The 16,097-nt window shown below is 34.3% G+C and overlaps 1 protein-coding gene across 1 annotated transcript in view; it reads left to right on the forward strand.

Annotated features, from left to right (window-relative positions):
* LOC121316382 (dystonin-like) overlaps nucleotides 1-16,097 on the forward strand; it is a 189,945-nt gene that overhangs the window by 172,375 nt on the left and 1,473 nt on the right. The window contains exons 88-100 of the mRNA XM_041251459.1: nucleotides 414-542; nucleotides 1,268-1,411; nucleotides 2,033-2,221; nucleotides 2,742-2,874; nucleotides 3,387-3,550; nucleotides 3,758-3,920; nucleotides 5,892-6,046; nucleotides 6,382-6,456; nucleotides 7,661-7,678; nucleotides 9,404-9,521; nucleotides 13,671-13,870; nucleotides 14,495-14,605; nucleotides 15,896-16,019. Of these exons, the coding sequence (XP_041107393.1) occupies nucleotides 414-542; nucleotides 1,268-1,411; nucleotides 2,033-2,221; nucleotides 2,742-2,874; nucleotides 3,387-3,550; nucleotides 3,758-3,920; nucleotides 5,892-6,046; nucleotides 6,382-6,456; nucleotides 7,661-7,678; nucleotides 9,404-9,521; nucleotides 13,671-13,870; nucleotides 14,495-14,605; nucleotides 15,896-16,019 (1,723 nt within the window). The remainder of the gene's footprint in view (nucleotides 1-413; nucleotides 543-1,267; nucleotides 1,412-2,032; nucleotides 2,222-2,741; nucleotides 2,875-3,386; nucleotides 3,551-3,757; nucleotides 3,921-5,891; nucleotides 6,047-6,381; nucleotides 6,457-7,660; nucleotides 7,679-9,403; nucleotides 9,522-13,670; nucleotides 13,871-14,494; nucleotides 14,606-15,895; nucleotides 16,020-16,097) is intronic.

Consider the following 16,097-nt stretch of genomic DNA (forward strand, 5'->3'; position numbering starts at 1 on the left):
CAGATTTTAACATGCATTTGCAAGCCTGTTTCACGATACACTCCCCCTTACTAAAGAGTGTGAGCAAGACTGGTAGATTCTTTAACAAAATCGTTGTCACAATGCAAGAAAGTTTTAGATATTGTTTGACTCACTAAAATGTCACCTCTTTTTAATAATTAAAAGGTCATCTGCTAGTTATACTGTACTCCGTAATGTGCTTTATTTTGTCTTTTTGACAAAATGGTTATTTGAAGGGAAGTTGTAATTTAGATAACACTAAAGACGTTGTTTATTACACTAATAGCTTCAGGAATGTATTATGTGACATCTCTCAAGACTGCTTTTACCCTTGGCTTGTTTTTTTATCTTCAGAATGCAATTTAATTTATAATCTCTGTGATTTACACCCCCTTCTTTTTCACTCCTTGCAGGCAGAGGAATTCCATTCCACCGTGCACATCCTGTTGGAGTGGCTCGCTGAGGCTGAGCAGAGCTTTCGTTTCCATGGTGCCCTCCCAGATGACGACGAGGCTTTGTGTGCACTTCTTGATCTACACAAGGTAAGTATGATAACAGAGAGACGTAGCCTACATGTCAAAACATCAACCTGGCATTTGCACAACAATGAACAATTCTGAGCAAGAAAGGTCGACTAATTACTTACTATAGGCAACAGACAGATGGACAGTTTCAAATTATTTTTATTCAAATTTTCCAGTAAAATCTTCAGCTAATGCGCTTATTTTGAATAATGGGTTATGATTAAGTGTATAACTACATTTGAAATACATGAATTCACATATTTCAAAGTTTTATTATAAATATCATATAGTAACATTTTCAGTGCTTTATTTATTTATTTTTGTTAAATGATCTGAACCGTGGCACCACTCTGGACCACTATATTTTAATGCGATTAGAGATAACAATAAATGTCCGCTGTGCTGTGTAAATCTGCTGCTGTTTTCGTCATTAAAACATAATACATTAGCCACATACCTCTGAAAATTGCCAAACTTGGCTTTTCCAGGATGATCTGTATGTTGTTTGCAGAAGTCAGTTACAAGAACATTAGATTTCCTGTAAATATGACCTAATGTTTCAGAGTCAAATATCATTATGACCTGTGTGTATTATTCATTGGTTTGATTTCATTTTAAAATAATTGGATATTCACTTGTCAGAACAACATGTTAGCCCATGTAGGTAGAGATCCTTCCAGTTAGCCCTAGCCTTAGATATTGCCAACTGGTAATTGAAAACATTTTTTATTTGCTATATTTAGGAGTTTATGAGGAAACTCGAAGAAAAAAGAGTGGGGCTGAGCAAAGCTACAGGTTTGGGGGAAGCGATCTTGAACATCTGCCATCCAGACTCAATTACCACAATTAAACACTGGAACACCATCATCAAAGCCAGATTTGAGGAGGTCTGTATTTCACTAAATCACATATCCCATTGTCTCATGTGATTAAGTGAATGTTAATATATATTAAAAAAAAAAATTGGTGTGTGTGTGAAATGTGCTGTACACATATTCTCTAATAACTGCATGACGTCCATAGATGTAAAATGGAAACCTTTTTTAATTGTACTGTTATTTTAGAATACATCACTAAAATATCGACATACCTGTACAGTTCAAAAGATAATAGATTACCTAATTGTACGTGTAGTATGTTTACCACAGTGCAGATAACAGTATTATATGATAAAACACTGGGACCTACCCTGAAGCATGTGCAAAGGCTTTTTTTTTTTTTTTTTTTTTTTGCAGAGGAATAAAATGATTTTAGCGGTATAAAACTAACAATAAACTACTTGTTTATCTGTTCCATTCTGGAATTACAGTACATTGTTACTTGCTAGTTTTATGCCATTATAATTTTTTAATCCTCCATAAATGTGCCTTCAGGCTTGCTAAAAGGGGGTTTGTGTGGTTCTAATGGAGTTGTCTATGATAACTGTTTTGTTATTTTAAAATGCTGCATACAATGTGTAGGTATTTGCAGTGTGCGTTATAAACACCCATTTGGTTACTGCTTTTTAGGTGTTAGCATGGGCTAAGCAGCACCAGCACAGGATAGGAAGTGCTCTGAAGGAATTACTTGCTAATCGGGAGTTGTTGGAGACCCTGCTAGGCTGGCTGCAGTGGGCAGAGACAACACTTAATGAGAAGGATAAGGAGACCATCCCACAGCAAATAGAGGAAGTCAAGACACTCATTGCTGAACACCAGGTATTTGTTTTAAACAGTTCTTTTTTTATTTTAGTAACAATACACATTTCAGTGTTAAATTTTTATAGTGGTATGTTCAATAAAATATAGATACAGTATTCACAGATTACACAAAGAGCTTAACCCAAGTTTAGAGGTTTCAAGATTGCAAGGGACTTTTTCAAGTACAGTAAGAGGCATCTTACATTTTATATTTATCTGGTGCTTTAAACTCCAAAAATAATCCAACTATGATAACAAGTACATTATAGGTTATGAATGCAAATAACCTAATTTAAATGACAGTAATAAGCAGTCATACAGCATATTAAAAGAAACAGCACTTGAGATATTCTACAATGTGATAGACTGGACCGATTTACATTCCAATATACCGTGCAACAAACCTGAATTAAACTTCTTACAAATTGCCTTTGCATTTTCATATTCAAGACAGGCTCCAATGGGTTAATGAGTGCGATTTAGCTTGATACCAAAAGTGAGAAGCAATTTACTGTTTCTAATTTGTATTTTATTATAGACCTTTATGGAAGAAATGACAAGGAAGCAACCCGATGTTGACAAGTTAACAAAGACATACAAAAGGAGAGGTGCAGCAGAACCTACCCCCAGCCAGTCCAACATCCCTGTCCTGGAAAAAGGAAGAGGAAAAAGTTTGTTTACACTACAGAAATAAAAGACATGTGTTCTTTTTTTTTAATGAGGAACATCTGCTCTAATAGTCTGCTTAGTCAATTACATAATATCCTAAATATCCTAATGAAGTCAGCATATGTACATTACTGTATACAAAGGCATACTATTTGTAATCTTTTCCTTTAATATTATACATTATACAATAAGAAATGTTATTGTAAGATACACTTCAAAAGACAGATACATTTAACTTATAAATAAAAACCTAAAAATACATTTAAATGTTATGATTTTCAAGGACTAAAGTAATATGTTTTAATAGACACTATTTTTAGTTTTAGGTTAACCTGTTTAAGTGCAGTCCTAGCTAACAATGGCTGGCGTAAGGTAGCTACTACAGTTAGTTCTAAACAATTAACAATGCTAAATGAATTGCTGTATTTTCATTACAAATTCTACCTTTATAAATATGATGTCACTAAGTGTCTTAAAGAGGATGTAGATGACTATTTTTATTCTTCTTTTGAAGGAAAACGGTCCCCTATGCAAAGGATGTACCCTTCATCAACAAATACGCAGATTGAGACCAAGAACCCTCGAGTCAATCTCCTAGTTAGCAAATGGCAGCAGGTCTGGCTTCTGGCTTTGGACAGACGAAGAAAACTCAACGATGCTTTAGACCGACTAGAGGAGGTAACCGTTATTTTCAAATAGCCAGCATTTTTATTTGAGCAAAACAATCACATATTGCCTGAAATGCCAAAAGATTGTCTCATATTCCATTTTCCTGCTTCCAAAGTCTGACAATATTCAGTTAACATGTCTAGTGTTAAAGTAGAAAAGTGTGTGATTTATATTCTGTGCTTTTTGTCAAAAAAAAAAAAAAAAACTTTGTTCCAGTTGAGAGAATTTGCCAACTTTGACTTTGACATTTGGAGGAAACTTTATATGAGATGGATGAACCATAAGAAGTCTAGGGTAATGGACTTCTTCCGTCGTATTGACAAAGACCAGGATGGAAAGATAACCAGGCAGGAGTTCACTGATGGAATTCTTTCCTCAAGTGAGTTTTTTTTTTATTGTAATAGCAATAGTAAAATGAAATATAATAATTCAAAAGGGATAGTTGTGCCAAACGTTCATATTGGCTTCTTCCCTTAAAGATGTTCATTAGAAAGCTGCCTGACAAAATGTAACAAAATTTACAATCTACAAACGTACATTTGCATTCTAATATTTGCATTCATAATTATATATATATAATATATATATATATATAATATATATATATATATATATTGATCTATATAAATATATATAATTTAATTGGCATTCCCTGTGGCATCATTTTGATATATAGTACTCAAGCACATGCAACGCTATGAGTGCAGTCAGCGTTTGCAGAGAAAACTCGGAAAGCCCTTGGTTTTTGAGTTGGCTGCACCCCCGAAACTCAAGTTTTTTTCGGTATAATTTTGTTTCTTAATATGTGTAGATTCCGTTTCTGCTCCCAAGCTGAATAACTGTCTGTTTAGATACTTATTTTGGACCTACCCTTACTGCGCTTCAGACAGTAGCACACAGTCATTGCTGATAATTCAAACCAACCTTCTCGCATTAACTTGTCGCACTGCTTAAATATAAATATACTGCAGAAAGTTGTATTTAAGACTTTTTATTATTTCTTGATTACTTTTTAAAACTTATTTTTGTATTAATACACCGGCCTTTTATCAGCATCTAGTTTGTTTGTGCGTTGCACCAATTGCTTCCTGACTTCCCTTTGTAACAGGGGAGCGGGGAAGTGTGTGCAGAAATTAGTGACATTCAACTCCTATTGCAGGTACTTACATATGTATATATTTACAGTGAATAAAGACATTTTTGGTATTTTAATGTAGACAGTCTATACATTACCGGGACCTGAAAACGTATCAATTCAACCCAACCTGACAAATACTGTGTCCCCAAAAGAAATAATATAGCCATATATAATAATGTACACGTGTGTGTGTGTGTGTGTGTGTGTGTGTGTTTATATATACCATTTTTAACATGGTTTAAAACACTGAATGCTCATACCAACAGATTAATATAAAACATTTATGGACTCGTCAAAGAAAGTAAAATCAGACCCAGACACAAGAATTTTAAGTTTTTAATAACACTTTCGTGCCATTTTATTAATTACAGAAATCAAAAACCAAAAGAACAAAAACAAAACAAAATCTAACTCCGTTTTTGGTGCGCTAACTAAACTGAACATGAACTTAATTAACAAACAGGACAGCTAAGCTGTTTACCTGTTCACCCAAAAACAAACAAACAAAAGCACTATTTCTTTTCCAAAAGGCTACGTACAGTACCTTTTTATTCCCCTACGCTTGTGAACGCTCTTAAGCAGTCACTCCACACACGTAGCCCTGAACAGACTGGCTGCTTCCTTTAAATACCCAGCACCTGGCTCTAATTTACAATGATAGCCAGGTGCAGGGGATAATACTAAACCAAATAAACAATTAACAAATGTGCATTTGCACATGTTTTTTGTTTATTAGCAGAGAAGAATTAACCCTCTCCTGCTTACTTATATATATATATATATATATATATATATATATATATATATATATATATATTATATATATACATATATATATTATATATATATATATCAAGGAAACTGATAAGAAAATATATAGTATCATTTTGAAATGAACTTGCTCCTCCATTGTGAACACTAAACAAGTTTGTTAAAATGCTGAAATTTGTCTGTATAATCAGTGTATGTAAACAAATATGAAATATAAAACTGTAAAGAAGGGGTAACACTATTAATCTAGATATAGACAGGGTCATCAGAACTTGAAAACCATGTAAGGTCTTATAGGTAAGAAGAAATTTTAAATAATAATAATAATAATAATAATAATAATAATAATAATAATAATAATAATAATAATAATAGTAACATCAGTAATAAAACAAACAAAACAAATGCCTGAGTCACTATATACTTTCTTTTGTTGTGTAGAGTTCCCAACTAGCCGTTTGGAAATGAATGCTGTGGCTGACATCTTTGACAGAGATGGAGATGGCTACATTGACTATTATGAGTTTGTAGCAGCTCTTCATCCCAACAGGGATGCCTACAAGCCACTTACAGATGCTGACAAGATAGAGGACGAGGTACTGTATTATTAAACATGTACTGTTTCATTAGTTGAGAGACATGACACGTTCTTTTGTTAAACAAAGAAGGAGTATCAAACCTGCATTAATTCACTCATGTCAGCACCACCAGGGCCCAAATTTGGATTTGGATCAAAATTGGAGAGGGGATTATTACGAAGCCGGGAATATGTTTGCAGTTACTTTTGTGTTACGACTGGTATAATGTGGGCATTGACAAGAGCGGATTCTGTAATAGTTATTTTGCAAATATAACTTTATCAAAAGTATGACCCTACCAATTGAGCTTGTTTAAAATTCATGTGGTGTTTGTATCTTGTCTGTCCTCACAGGTGACTCGTCAAGTGGCAAAGTGTAAGTGTCCAAAACGGTTCCAGGTGGAACAGATTGGAGCTAACAAATACCGGGTAGGTTTGATGATGGCTTTGTAACAGACCCATGATATATGCAATTGTCAAGCTTTGACAAACTGACTTGAATGCTTAACATTAAACATCTATTTTTGCCTAATTAATAAGGAAAATAATTGTTATACTTTAATATGTATGTGTGAGGGTCTAGACTCTAGAGCAAAGAAAAAGCCCTAAAAACATCCTGACTGAGTCATAGATAACTGTAGTGTGCTGAGGGTATGTTTTTATACTTTAAGTCTTCAGTATCATAAAATGTATCTATGTAATATATATATATATATATATATATATATATATATATATATATATATATATAATAATATATATATCGCAGGATTCCAACATACCAGAACCATTATCTTTAGTTTGAGGTTTGTATATTGTCTAATAGCATCTTTCAGATTAAGTTGGCAATCTCGAGAATGGAAAATTGGCTTTTTTTTTTATCCTACTCTGCTTAATATCTTTGAAGAGACACCTCTGAGGGCTCTCGTGCATTTGCCAAAAAGTATGGCTCAATATTGAATGCTTGATACTTCTAATGCTGCATTAGGAGTTTGGCTGGAAATAGGGGCCATGTTCAGGCAAAGATATGGTTGCTAGGTCACATTTATAGATTGTCAAATAAGGGTTAAGAGACTGCTGGTATAGCATAGTACAGAATAGGCTAATTTCATGCAGATGTTTATTTTAAACTAGTATTACCTTGTATTTGTCAAACAAATCAAGATATTCTCACAGCCAGTCATATAATCATTCTGTAAAACTTTTACACATTATACACATTCAAATGACTATATTGCTGTGAATACAAATTGATTGGTTAATATTTTATTTTCATTAACTTGGTATGGAAAGGGCCCATATCTTATGTGATCCAAAGTAGTGATGTTATTTAGGTGTTGTTTTGATCACTAGAATAGATCCTGGTATTTTTAAGCCACTTTCAGGATTTCTTCATGTTCTTTCTTGTAGAACTATATTTTTTATGAAACGTTCCTACTCAGAATACCTTCGCAGTATTTAGTGATGACTGATAAACCATGTAGCCTAATCAAGCATGTGTCAAAAAAGGCATATGAGTTAAAACTGCTTTCTTAATGTAATTACCCTGCATGCATATGTGACAGGTGTGGTAATGTTACCTGTGCAATTAAACTAATTGTTTATTTCTTTATCATTTCTTTGCCATCATCAGTTTTTCCTTGGAAACCAGGTACATATAAACAGGGTTTAATTCTGGTGTTTTGTGTGTTGCTGTGCTTAATTTCATTGTAATCATAATCATAATCGTATGGGCTGCATCTGTCTCCATAACTTTTAATCCAGGATTTAACTGAATTCAAAAGTGGCTAGGGTATAGTGTTGAAATGCATATGATTACGTAAAAGTACAAGTCCAAAGTAATATTGAAGCTTTACATGATATCAATCTATATCATATCCACTTCTGAGTAAAACAGTGTTGTAATGTATCTATAGTAAAGAAGTATCATGTGCATGTTGGCTAGAACCAATGAAGAACTTTTGATATACATATTTGGGATAATTACTAACTAGAAATACATTGCTTTCCCCTAATGCTTATGCCTGTTGTGATTAATGAACTTACTACTATATTGTGTTTTGTATAGGAATATGGAATTTTTTAATACTGGGTGGGTGTTTCTGTGGGATTACTGCTTTGTGTTTTGTAGAGTTTAATAAACTATTTTATTTTGTTTTAAATCTGGGTTCAGAAAAAAAATCAACTTGCATTTAGAGAAATGCATATTTAAATTCAAACCTCATGAATCACAAGTCATAGGCCACGTGCTTTCTGAAACCTGCAAATAATTACTGAAAGTAACTGAAAACGTGATTGAAAATATGTACAGAAAACCATGGCAAATAATAATAAAACATAAAATAATATATTTTATAGAATAAAACATGTACAGTGTTATTTTGTTTTGTTTTAAATTCCATGCATTTATGACCATTTTGATCATATAAGCATATTTTTTTTTATACAATACTACAGATATCTACTTAAATAATTTTTTTAACAGTTTGGTCTTGTACACTGCTTACATGAATCATTAATCGTGGATGAGACACTAGCAAACAGGGACAGTCAAAATGTAACCCCTCAACTACAAGTTCCTGTATTGGAAAGCTGTATACTGGTAAATAGTTATTGTTCAGCGTTTGTCGTGAATCTTTCAGATCATTGCTAATCACCCAAATTCACCAATTGCATAATCATATGGTAAGAAACTATGATAAAACCGAAGAACATCATAAAAATGTGTAAATAAAGCAGTTTGCTGCACGAGAGGGTCATTGAAATGTGATCATCTCAAATTTACACCATGGTTTATTATAGTAAGAAGTAATCATTTATCATTTTTATCAAATGTTTCATTTGGAGTAATTGCATTTTTTTTTTTTTTTTTTTTTTTTTTTTATGTATCGTATCAGCACATTTGTTTTAAGATGGTAATTTATAGTCTTAGAAAATCCCACAATTCACATTATTAATTTAGAGAAAACTTCATTTTTTTTCTACAGAAAGCATGAGGCCATAGCTGTCGTTTTTTGTGAAACAAAGTGTTGTATCCTGGCGATATCCAACTGGTTGAACTCATGAAAGCAATAAACAAGGCAGATGGAAAACATAGTACCCTTTGTCTTCCAGCATACATTACAGATATGTGCTGGTGAATTGACTTAATTTAAGACTGTAGTGATTTATTAAAAATCCTTAAATAAACAGCCAGTATTTTCAGCTTAAGTATAAAAACAAACAAACAAAAAAAAAAAAAAAACATTCAACCAGCTGGATTGATCCTGCGTTTGTACCAGTGGGAATGCCTGTCACTGTTGTGCATTCATACTGTATACCGAGGGCAGAAATAGCAGGAATGAGGTTGTGATGTTTCAGTACATTTCTTTGACAGTTTGGAGATTCACAGCAGCTGCGTCTTGTTCGTATCCTGCGCAGCACTGTTATGGTTCGTGTGGGAGGTGGATGGATGGCACTTGATGAGTTCTTAGTGAAAAACGATCCTTGCAGAGGTACGTGATCAATGTTTACATATGGCAGTGAAAATAAAGTTAATTTTAGTTTTACAATTTGTTAAAAGCTACTTACCTGTCAGATTCCAGTATTAAATGTGCAGTATGTTATCTCACAGTTATCTGAACAAACTATATAATACATGGGTTTCTGAAAATGAGGCGCAGAGGGCCAGATTTGTAAATCTTTAGTAGTGTGTCAGTAGTTATAGTGCAGTACATTGCAATAGAATGCATTACTGACACACTTATGTTTTATGAACGCGGCCCAGTGCATTTTAAATTCTGGTTTTCCTTATTTAGTAACAGCTGGCTATGCTGCTGATATTAACTGATTCATAGAAACCTTCCAGTCACTTCATTAAAAACCATAATGTTTACAGAAAAGTTTCAGCCTAATTTTAGAATACATTTGTTAAAGTGGTTCCTCATGGGGCTAAATAATGAAGATTTGAAATGGGATGTTATGTTTCTTGACTTTGGAGTTTTACTGCACTCTAGAAACGAGTAATAGAAAAATACAAGAGCAGAAATCCAGAAAAAAAGCTATGTGGAATCAGTTATTGTTTGCTATGCGCAAATGTCTCCTGAACGTGAAGGCTTGCACTTTTGTGACTGTTGAGTTTCTTGGCTGTTTCACTATTGTTTTTATCCCTGCTAAATAGTCCGACTGCTTTCCTTTGTGACTAGAAACCCTGTGTCATTTTTTCTAGTTCATCATCATGGATGTAAAATGTTACGTTCGGAATCAAACTCTTCAGTTACTCAGTCTGCTATAGGTTGGCAAATCTCACTCTTTATTTCCTGCTTCTAAGTGTGTGTGTGTTTCTTGTCTATGGCTAGGGCTTCTGGTTTTCAGTTTTAACCAACAAAAACATATAAAACACCCCCCGATACAAAAAAATCTAAATCAGTGTATATCTAATAAACACCAGAAAAACCCTAGAAATGGTTCATGTTGACTTGACCCCTTTCCCCATGAAAAAAATAAATTCAATTCCCAGTGCAGTTGGGCAGTGTCCTGCCTTCCTGGCTTGTATCTGCCATTGATTCATTCTGAATACTTTCAAACCCACCGCAACTACTGAATGGCAGAACATTCCTACATTTCTATTGGAGGATTGTAACATGCTTGCAAGATTTAAAACAAGATTACAATTAGAAACTTAATACTTGCACGCGAGATTTAAAGCTATATTACAATGTGAGTAGTTGCACACTCATGGAATTTAAAACAGAATTGCAAATTGTGACGACATGTAAAAAAATGTCTAAACACACAAAAACCCCAGAAGAATATGCCCATGAGCATAAGGATTTCGCTGTGGAAGACAGCAAAGGAAAGAAGGTGCAATTGAAGTATTGTCGAGTTACTATACATATTGTGACAGAAAGAAATGCCCTTTGTAAAGTAACTGAAAACAATCATTTTACACAGTATATAAAAAGCAAAAGCCCCCCCCCCCAAAAAACGATTTACATAAAACTCATGAATAGCTACAAAGTAAGCACCGAAAAATGAAATTAATAAAAAACAGAAAAAAAGAAGCCCTCTGTATGCCTTACCATGTTAAGCAATTTTAATGGTGCTTTTTAATAATTTCAGTGTTTTTCATAGAAACGTAGAGGTTTCATGCATGTTTATATTTCTTTGAATGATTTCTTCTCCTGTAGTAGAATCTGCTTACCAGTGAAGTTGTGTAAGTCTGTCTTTATGGAATGTTCACAGTTGGTGTGTTCCACCTTTTCCAGTGCTGTATAATTCATCAAACTTGCTTGCTGTTGACCAAAATTAACGGCTTAATTTCCATGGTTGCTTAATATGTAGTTAATAGTTAATTGTAAAAGCCCTTTAAAAAAAAATGTAGATTTAAGCTCTAGTGTAGGTGATTTTCTTTTCAGAATGTTTTCTCGTAATGTGTCTTAACTTTTTGTGTGTTCAGCATTTACATGCTCATCCAGCAGGTGATGCTATAGGGTACAACTGTATACTTGACAATGCATTTCCAGTAGATCAGTATATTAACACCAAAAAGAAACTAACACGATTTTTTTGTGTGAAAATAAAATACAACTTTTAAAATGCTAGAAAACAAGAAACAGAGAATTTGGGGAATTAATTTAATACATCCAAAAGTCGGTCTTAGTTGTTTGCCATTTCATTTTCCTCTCACCAGTTGCTTTCTGGTGATAAATCTAGCCCAGTAACCATGGCAACCTACATTAAATAGAACAGTTTGGCACTGACATAAACTATATTACACTCAAGCCGATTTACACACAAATGCCTCTACTGAACCATCTCAGAGACATTTAAAAAAAAAATCTTTAAAATATCCATTCACACAGCACGAAATTGCGCAATCTATGCCGGTATACTACCGTCAAACATCACACTGCCAAAGGGATCATGCAGAATGACTTTCTTCTGGTGTATCCTGTCAATTTGTCACACATTTTTCATCACCAAATTCATCACCAGCGACAATTCATCACAGACCATAACTCACCGATTAAGGCCACAATATATCATAAAAGCTGTGCTAAAAACACATAGAGCTTTAATAAATCATAAATAATAGATACAGTATGTATTCACTTACAAATTACATAAATAAAACCCATAATGTACTAACTTTTACTAGTTTGTGACCACCCAACTAACAAACAAACAAGCAAAAAAACAAAACAAAATAACAAGTTTGCTTTTAAAACCTTTATTTTAACACGCCGAAATTTACCTACAATCGCTGCATGGGTCATTTTCTCCTGTAGTGTTTTAAACAGCTGTGATATGTTAATGTTCCCTCCGTGATGAATTGTACCTGGTTAACAATTTCTTAACTTATTCCAGACTCCAATTACTACATCGTTCTTGATCAGCCATTGTATTTGTGTAACACCAGCGACAAAAATACCCAACACGTCCGGTATACAGTCATGTGGGATGTTGACTTTCAATCCACGCCCACTGTAGTGCTTCAGTGCCGGCGTAGCATTTCACACAGGAGTCAAGATGGTTCATTGCCATCTCTGAACCACCACACAAGGTAGTTCAGACGAAATAAAATATGACGGCTCTGTGGCGGTATAGGTAAATCACACAGACCAAAATGCTGCATCAGTGCCGGTTCTGAGCCATCATAACTCATCTGTGTGAAAAGGGTATCATATTAGTATTATCATACTCATATTGCACAAAATCCTCAGCACAATCCAAAGTACGCCTGAATACATGCCACCTCATTAGCAACGTAACATTGTAGCTGCCAGTATGGACCCAGCAGCCCCTACAAACACTGCATACTTATTATAGTTTACATTAAGGAGTTTCTAATCCAGGAAACAGGAAACCAATATTAATCAACTTTAACATGTGGTCATGGTGATATGGAAAATGCATGTTGTGTTTTATTGACATCTGATTGTTAGTTTCTCTAAATTCCAAATTGTTTGAAATAAGCTTGCCTCTCTCATTTTTTTTAAATGATCTGCTTTGATAGAAAAGCAAGATCTAACATTGTGTTGTATTTTTGTATCTACCCTGTTGTGATTAACCTATATTCTAAAATGTTAACTCTAATCTTTAAAAACTCCTTTTTTTCAAAGAAGAAAATTAACTATGTTAAAAAATGAGAAACAGAGTACTTGCAAAGGCATACACAAGGAAAGCTTTTTTTTTCAGAAATCAGGACATCATTTGAGGGAAACATGATGATTCCTGTTATACAAGTCCGAAAATTGAGGATCTTTGAAATTACGCTGAGTGGTGCCACTGAGATATATTAATCTGTTATATTGCTGCTATCCAAACCACATGGTCTTCAGTGGTTGTTGCTATCGTGCATTGTTAAATACTCAAAAAATCTCTTTTGGTAGTCAAAAGGTAAAATGTTTCTGAAAATGTTTGTAAAATTAAAGTACAGTCCAGGTATACCTTAACTATACATACTGGAAACATCCTAAATGTTTTAAAAAGCATGTTTCCTTGTGTATGATGGGCTGAGAATTATAAGACTTAATTGTTTGATTCTAGTTTCAATGAGTTATTTAAAGACTAGAGTAAATATGCCCCAATATGACCTAAATTGGGGTGTTTTCAATTATCTTCTACTATTTTCTACTGTTATTTTAATTTTATTTTTTTAGCCAAAGGCAGGACAAATATGGAGCTTCGGGAAAAGTTCATTTTACCAGAGGGCTTGACACAAATCATGGGTAGCTTCCGATACCGGGGACGTAGGTCACGGCCATCCTCAAGAGCTGCTTCTCCGAACAGATCCAACTCCAGTCACTGCTGTGTTTCCGTCCCACCACCTCACAACCTAACCGCTGCCAGCACCCCAAAGGTAAGGTGCCCTGTAGGTTTGATCATTGATCGGCCCCAGTAGTCATTTTTAACTTATATTTATGAAGGAATAAATAAATTGCTTAACTAACAAAAACCTTGATTCTGAATAAAGATACGTGATTTACCCTTCCAGGAAAAGTGTCGGAAGAATCTTTTAGGTTTCAGGATCCACATCATGCATTTTTACGCTGTGGCCAATTGGGAACCTAAGCGTTTCCTGCGCTGCTTCATCCAGTAGGGTGTGCTGTGGAGTAAAAGAAGGAACCACATGGGGCTGAAAAATAATTAAACATGCCATTCCTTCTCTGTAATCATTATACTCATCTTCAGTTTAGTTTAAAACTGGAGTTTGGTTTCAGGACCCAGTCAAAAATAACCTAGTCATGGCATTTTACATACATGATTGACAGATGGTGCATTATTTATTTATTTATTTATTTTTAAATCCACGTACTTATTTAGATTTATTTAGTACTTTATGGTTTATTTATTTTTGATACGTTTTCCCGTGGATGTGATTTGTTTTGCCCTCGTCTTGTTATTTTGTGTACTTCTGTGATTCCTTATCATTTCATTTCATATTATTCCATTTGTATTTTTGATTTGCCATTGTTTCATACAGAATCCCCAACATATAACCCGCAATTATGATAAGCCATGGTTGACAAACAGCAAAACCTCTGCACCTGTTAGGTCACCAGAATCCGCTGAATGTCAAGTTTCATCTACAGAGGTATAGTAATGCCATAAGCTTCTGGTTTAACAGTTATTAAAGTGACTATCCCCCACTCTGACTTTCCAATCCTTTCCACCTACTCGTAGTAGTATAACAGTAGTATACAAAAAACAATCAGTAAAAGAAGGTATAGAATCGGGGCTATTTTTAAGTCTTCTACTGTTGATGGTCTCTTTATTAGCACAAACTGTAAATCAAAACATTTTCATTAGTAGATGGATATTATGCATACAAAGTCAGTTTCACATATGTAACGTGAATGATCGAATCGACCACTCATTATACAGTTCCTTCCAGAAAAGTTTAGGTCCAATAAAAAGGTATAAAAAACAAGACTTAGATATACCAATATTTTTCTCTGTTTGGCCGTTCATTTACTGAACTGGACTGGGTGGGTGGGGGGGTTGGGGGTAACAATAAAGACGAAGTTGGTAAACTTTGCAATATGTTCACTGAAACCCCTAAGGTGCACCTTAATATGTATGAATCCTAAAAATGGACCGTACCAAGATACATTTTTGCATGTATACCAGATGGTGCTCTGTATTCGCAAACTCAAGATGGATATTGGGGTAGTCACTTTAAATACTTTTAGAGGTACACCAATGGTCATAACAAAACTGTGGCATAGGAAAACCTTTCATGCAGCTGGCTTGTGTTGGCTCTAACTCCTTCTTCGCTTTGGGTTTCACTTCAAACTGTATTTTATCACTTCACCAGCACAAGTGTTTATTTCTTTTCCACTGTACTATTTATATGCCTGGTTGGACTTGTACACACTGACCAAAAGCGTTCAGTCCTTTAAAGGCTTGGTCATAAATGAGAAGAATAGTAGCTGATTTAAGATGGATTAAGTTGTGGAGACTGCTGGAAAAAAAGCTCTCAGTTAAAAATGAAAGGCTATGCACACTTTCTTATTAGAAACCATTAATGTATGATGCATCATAAATCCAATGGAAGTGGAAAAATTATGAAAAGTTATTAATAAAAGGGTGGAAGGGTTAATTTACTTGAGAGAAAACAACTCCAAACAGCTAAAAAATAAAATTTTGAGTTTAAATTGCATTCTGTCTACAGTATGTACTGTAAAATATAGCTGGTGGAAAACTATTTTTCTTTTAAATTGTTGCCTTTTTGGCTTGAACTTGTGGCAGGGGAAGGTATAAAATGAGTGAGAAGCGATTTGCTGCTGAATCCACTTTAAATGCTGTGTATCTTACTAAATGTAGGGATTCTTTTTAAAAGCTGTGACCATAACTTTTAATTCTGCATTACCTATCTTGATAGGGTACACCAATACAAGGAAGCAAACTCCGTCTTCCTGGATATTTGTCTGGAAAAGGCTTTCATGCTGGAGAGGAGGGCAGCCTCATTGCAGCAGCAGCTTCCAAAGCCAGAACTCAGTCAGCAGGTAGGTACACAAGAGGAGCAAGACAGAAAGCAAAATAGCAGAGTTGAAGAAGTGTGGTCCTGGACAAATATTTTTACA

This window comes from Polyodon spathula, chromosome 5, assembly GCF_017654505.1.
Source record: "Polyodon spathula isolate WHYD16114869_AA chromosome 5, ASM1765450v1, whole genome shotgun sequence".
NCBI classification, from domain to species: Eukaryota; Metazoa; Chordata; class Actinopteri; order Acipenseriformes; family Polyodontidae; genus Polyodon; species Polyodon spathula.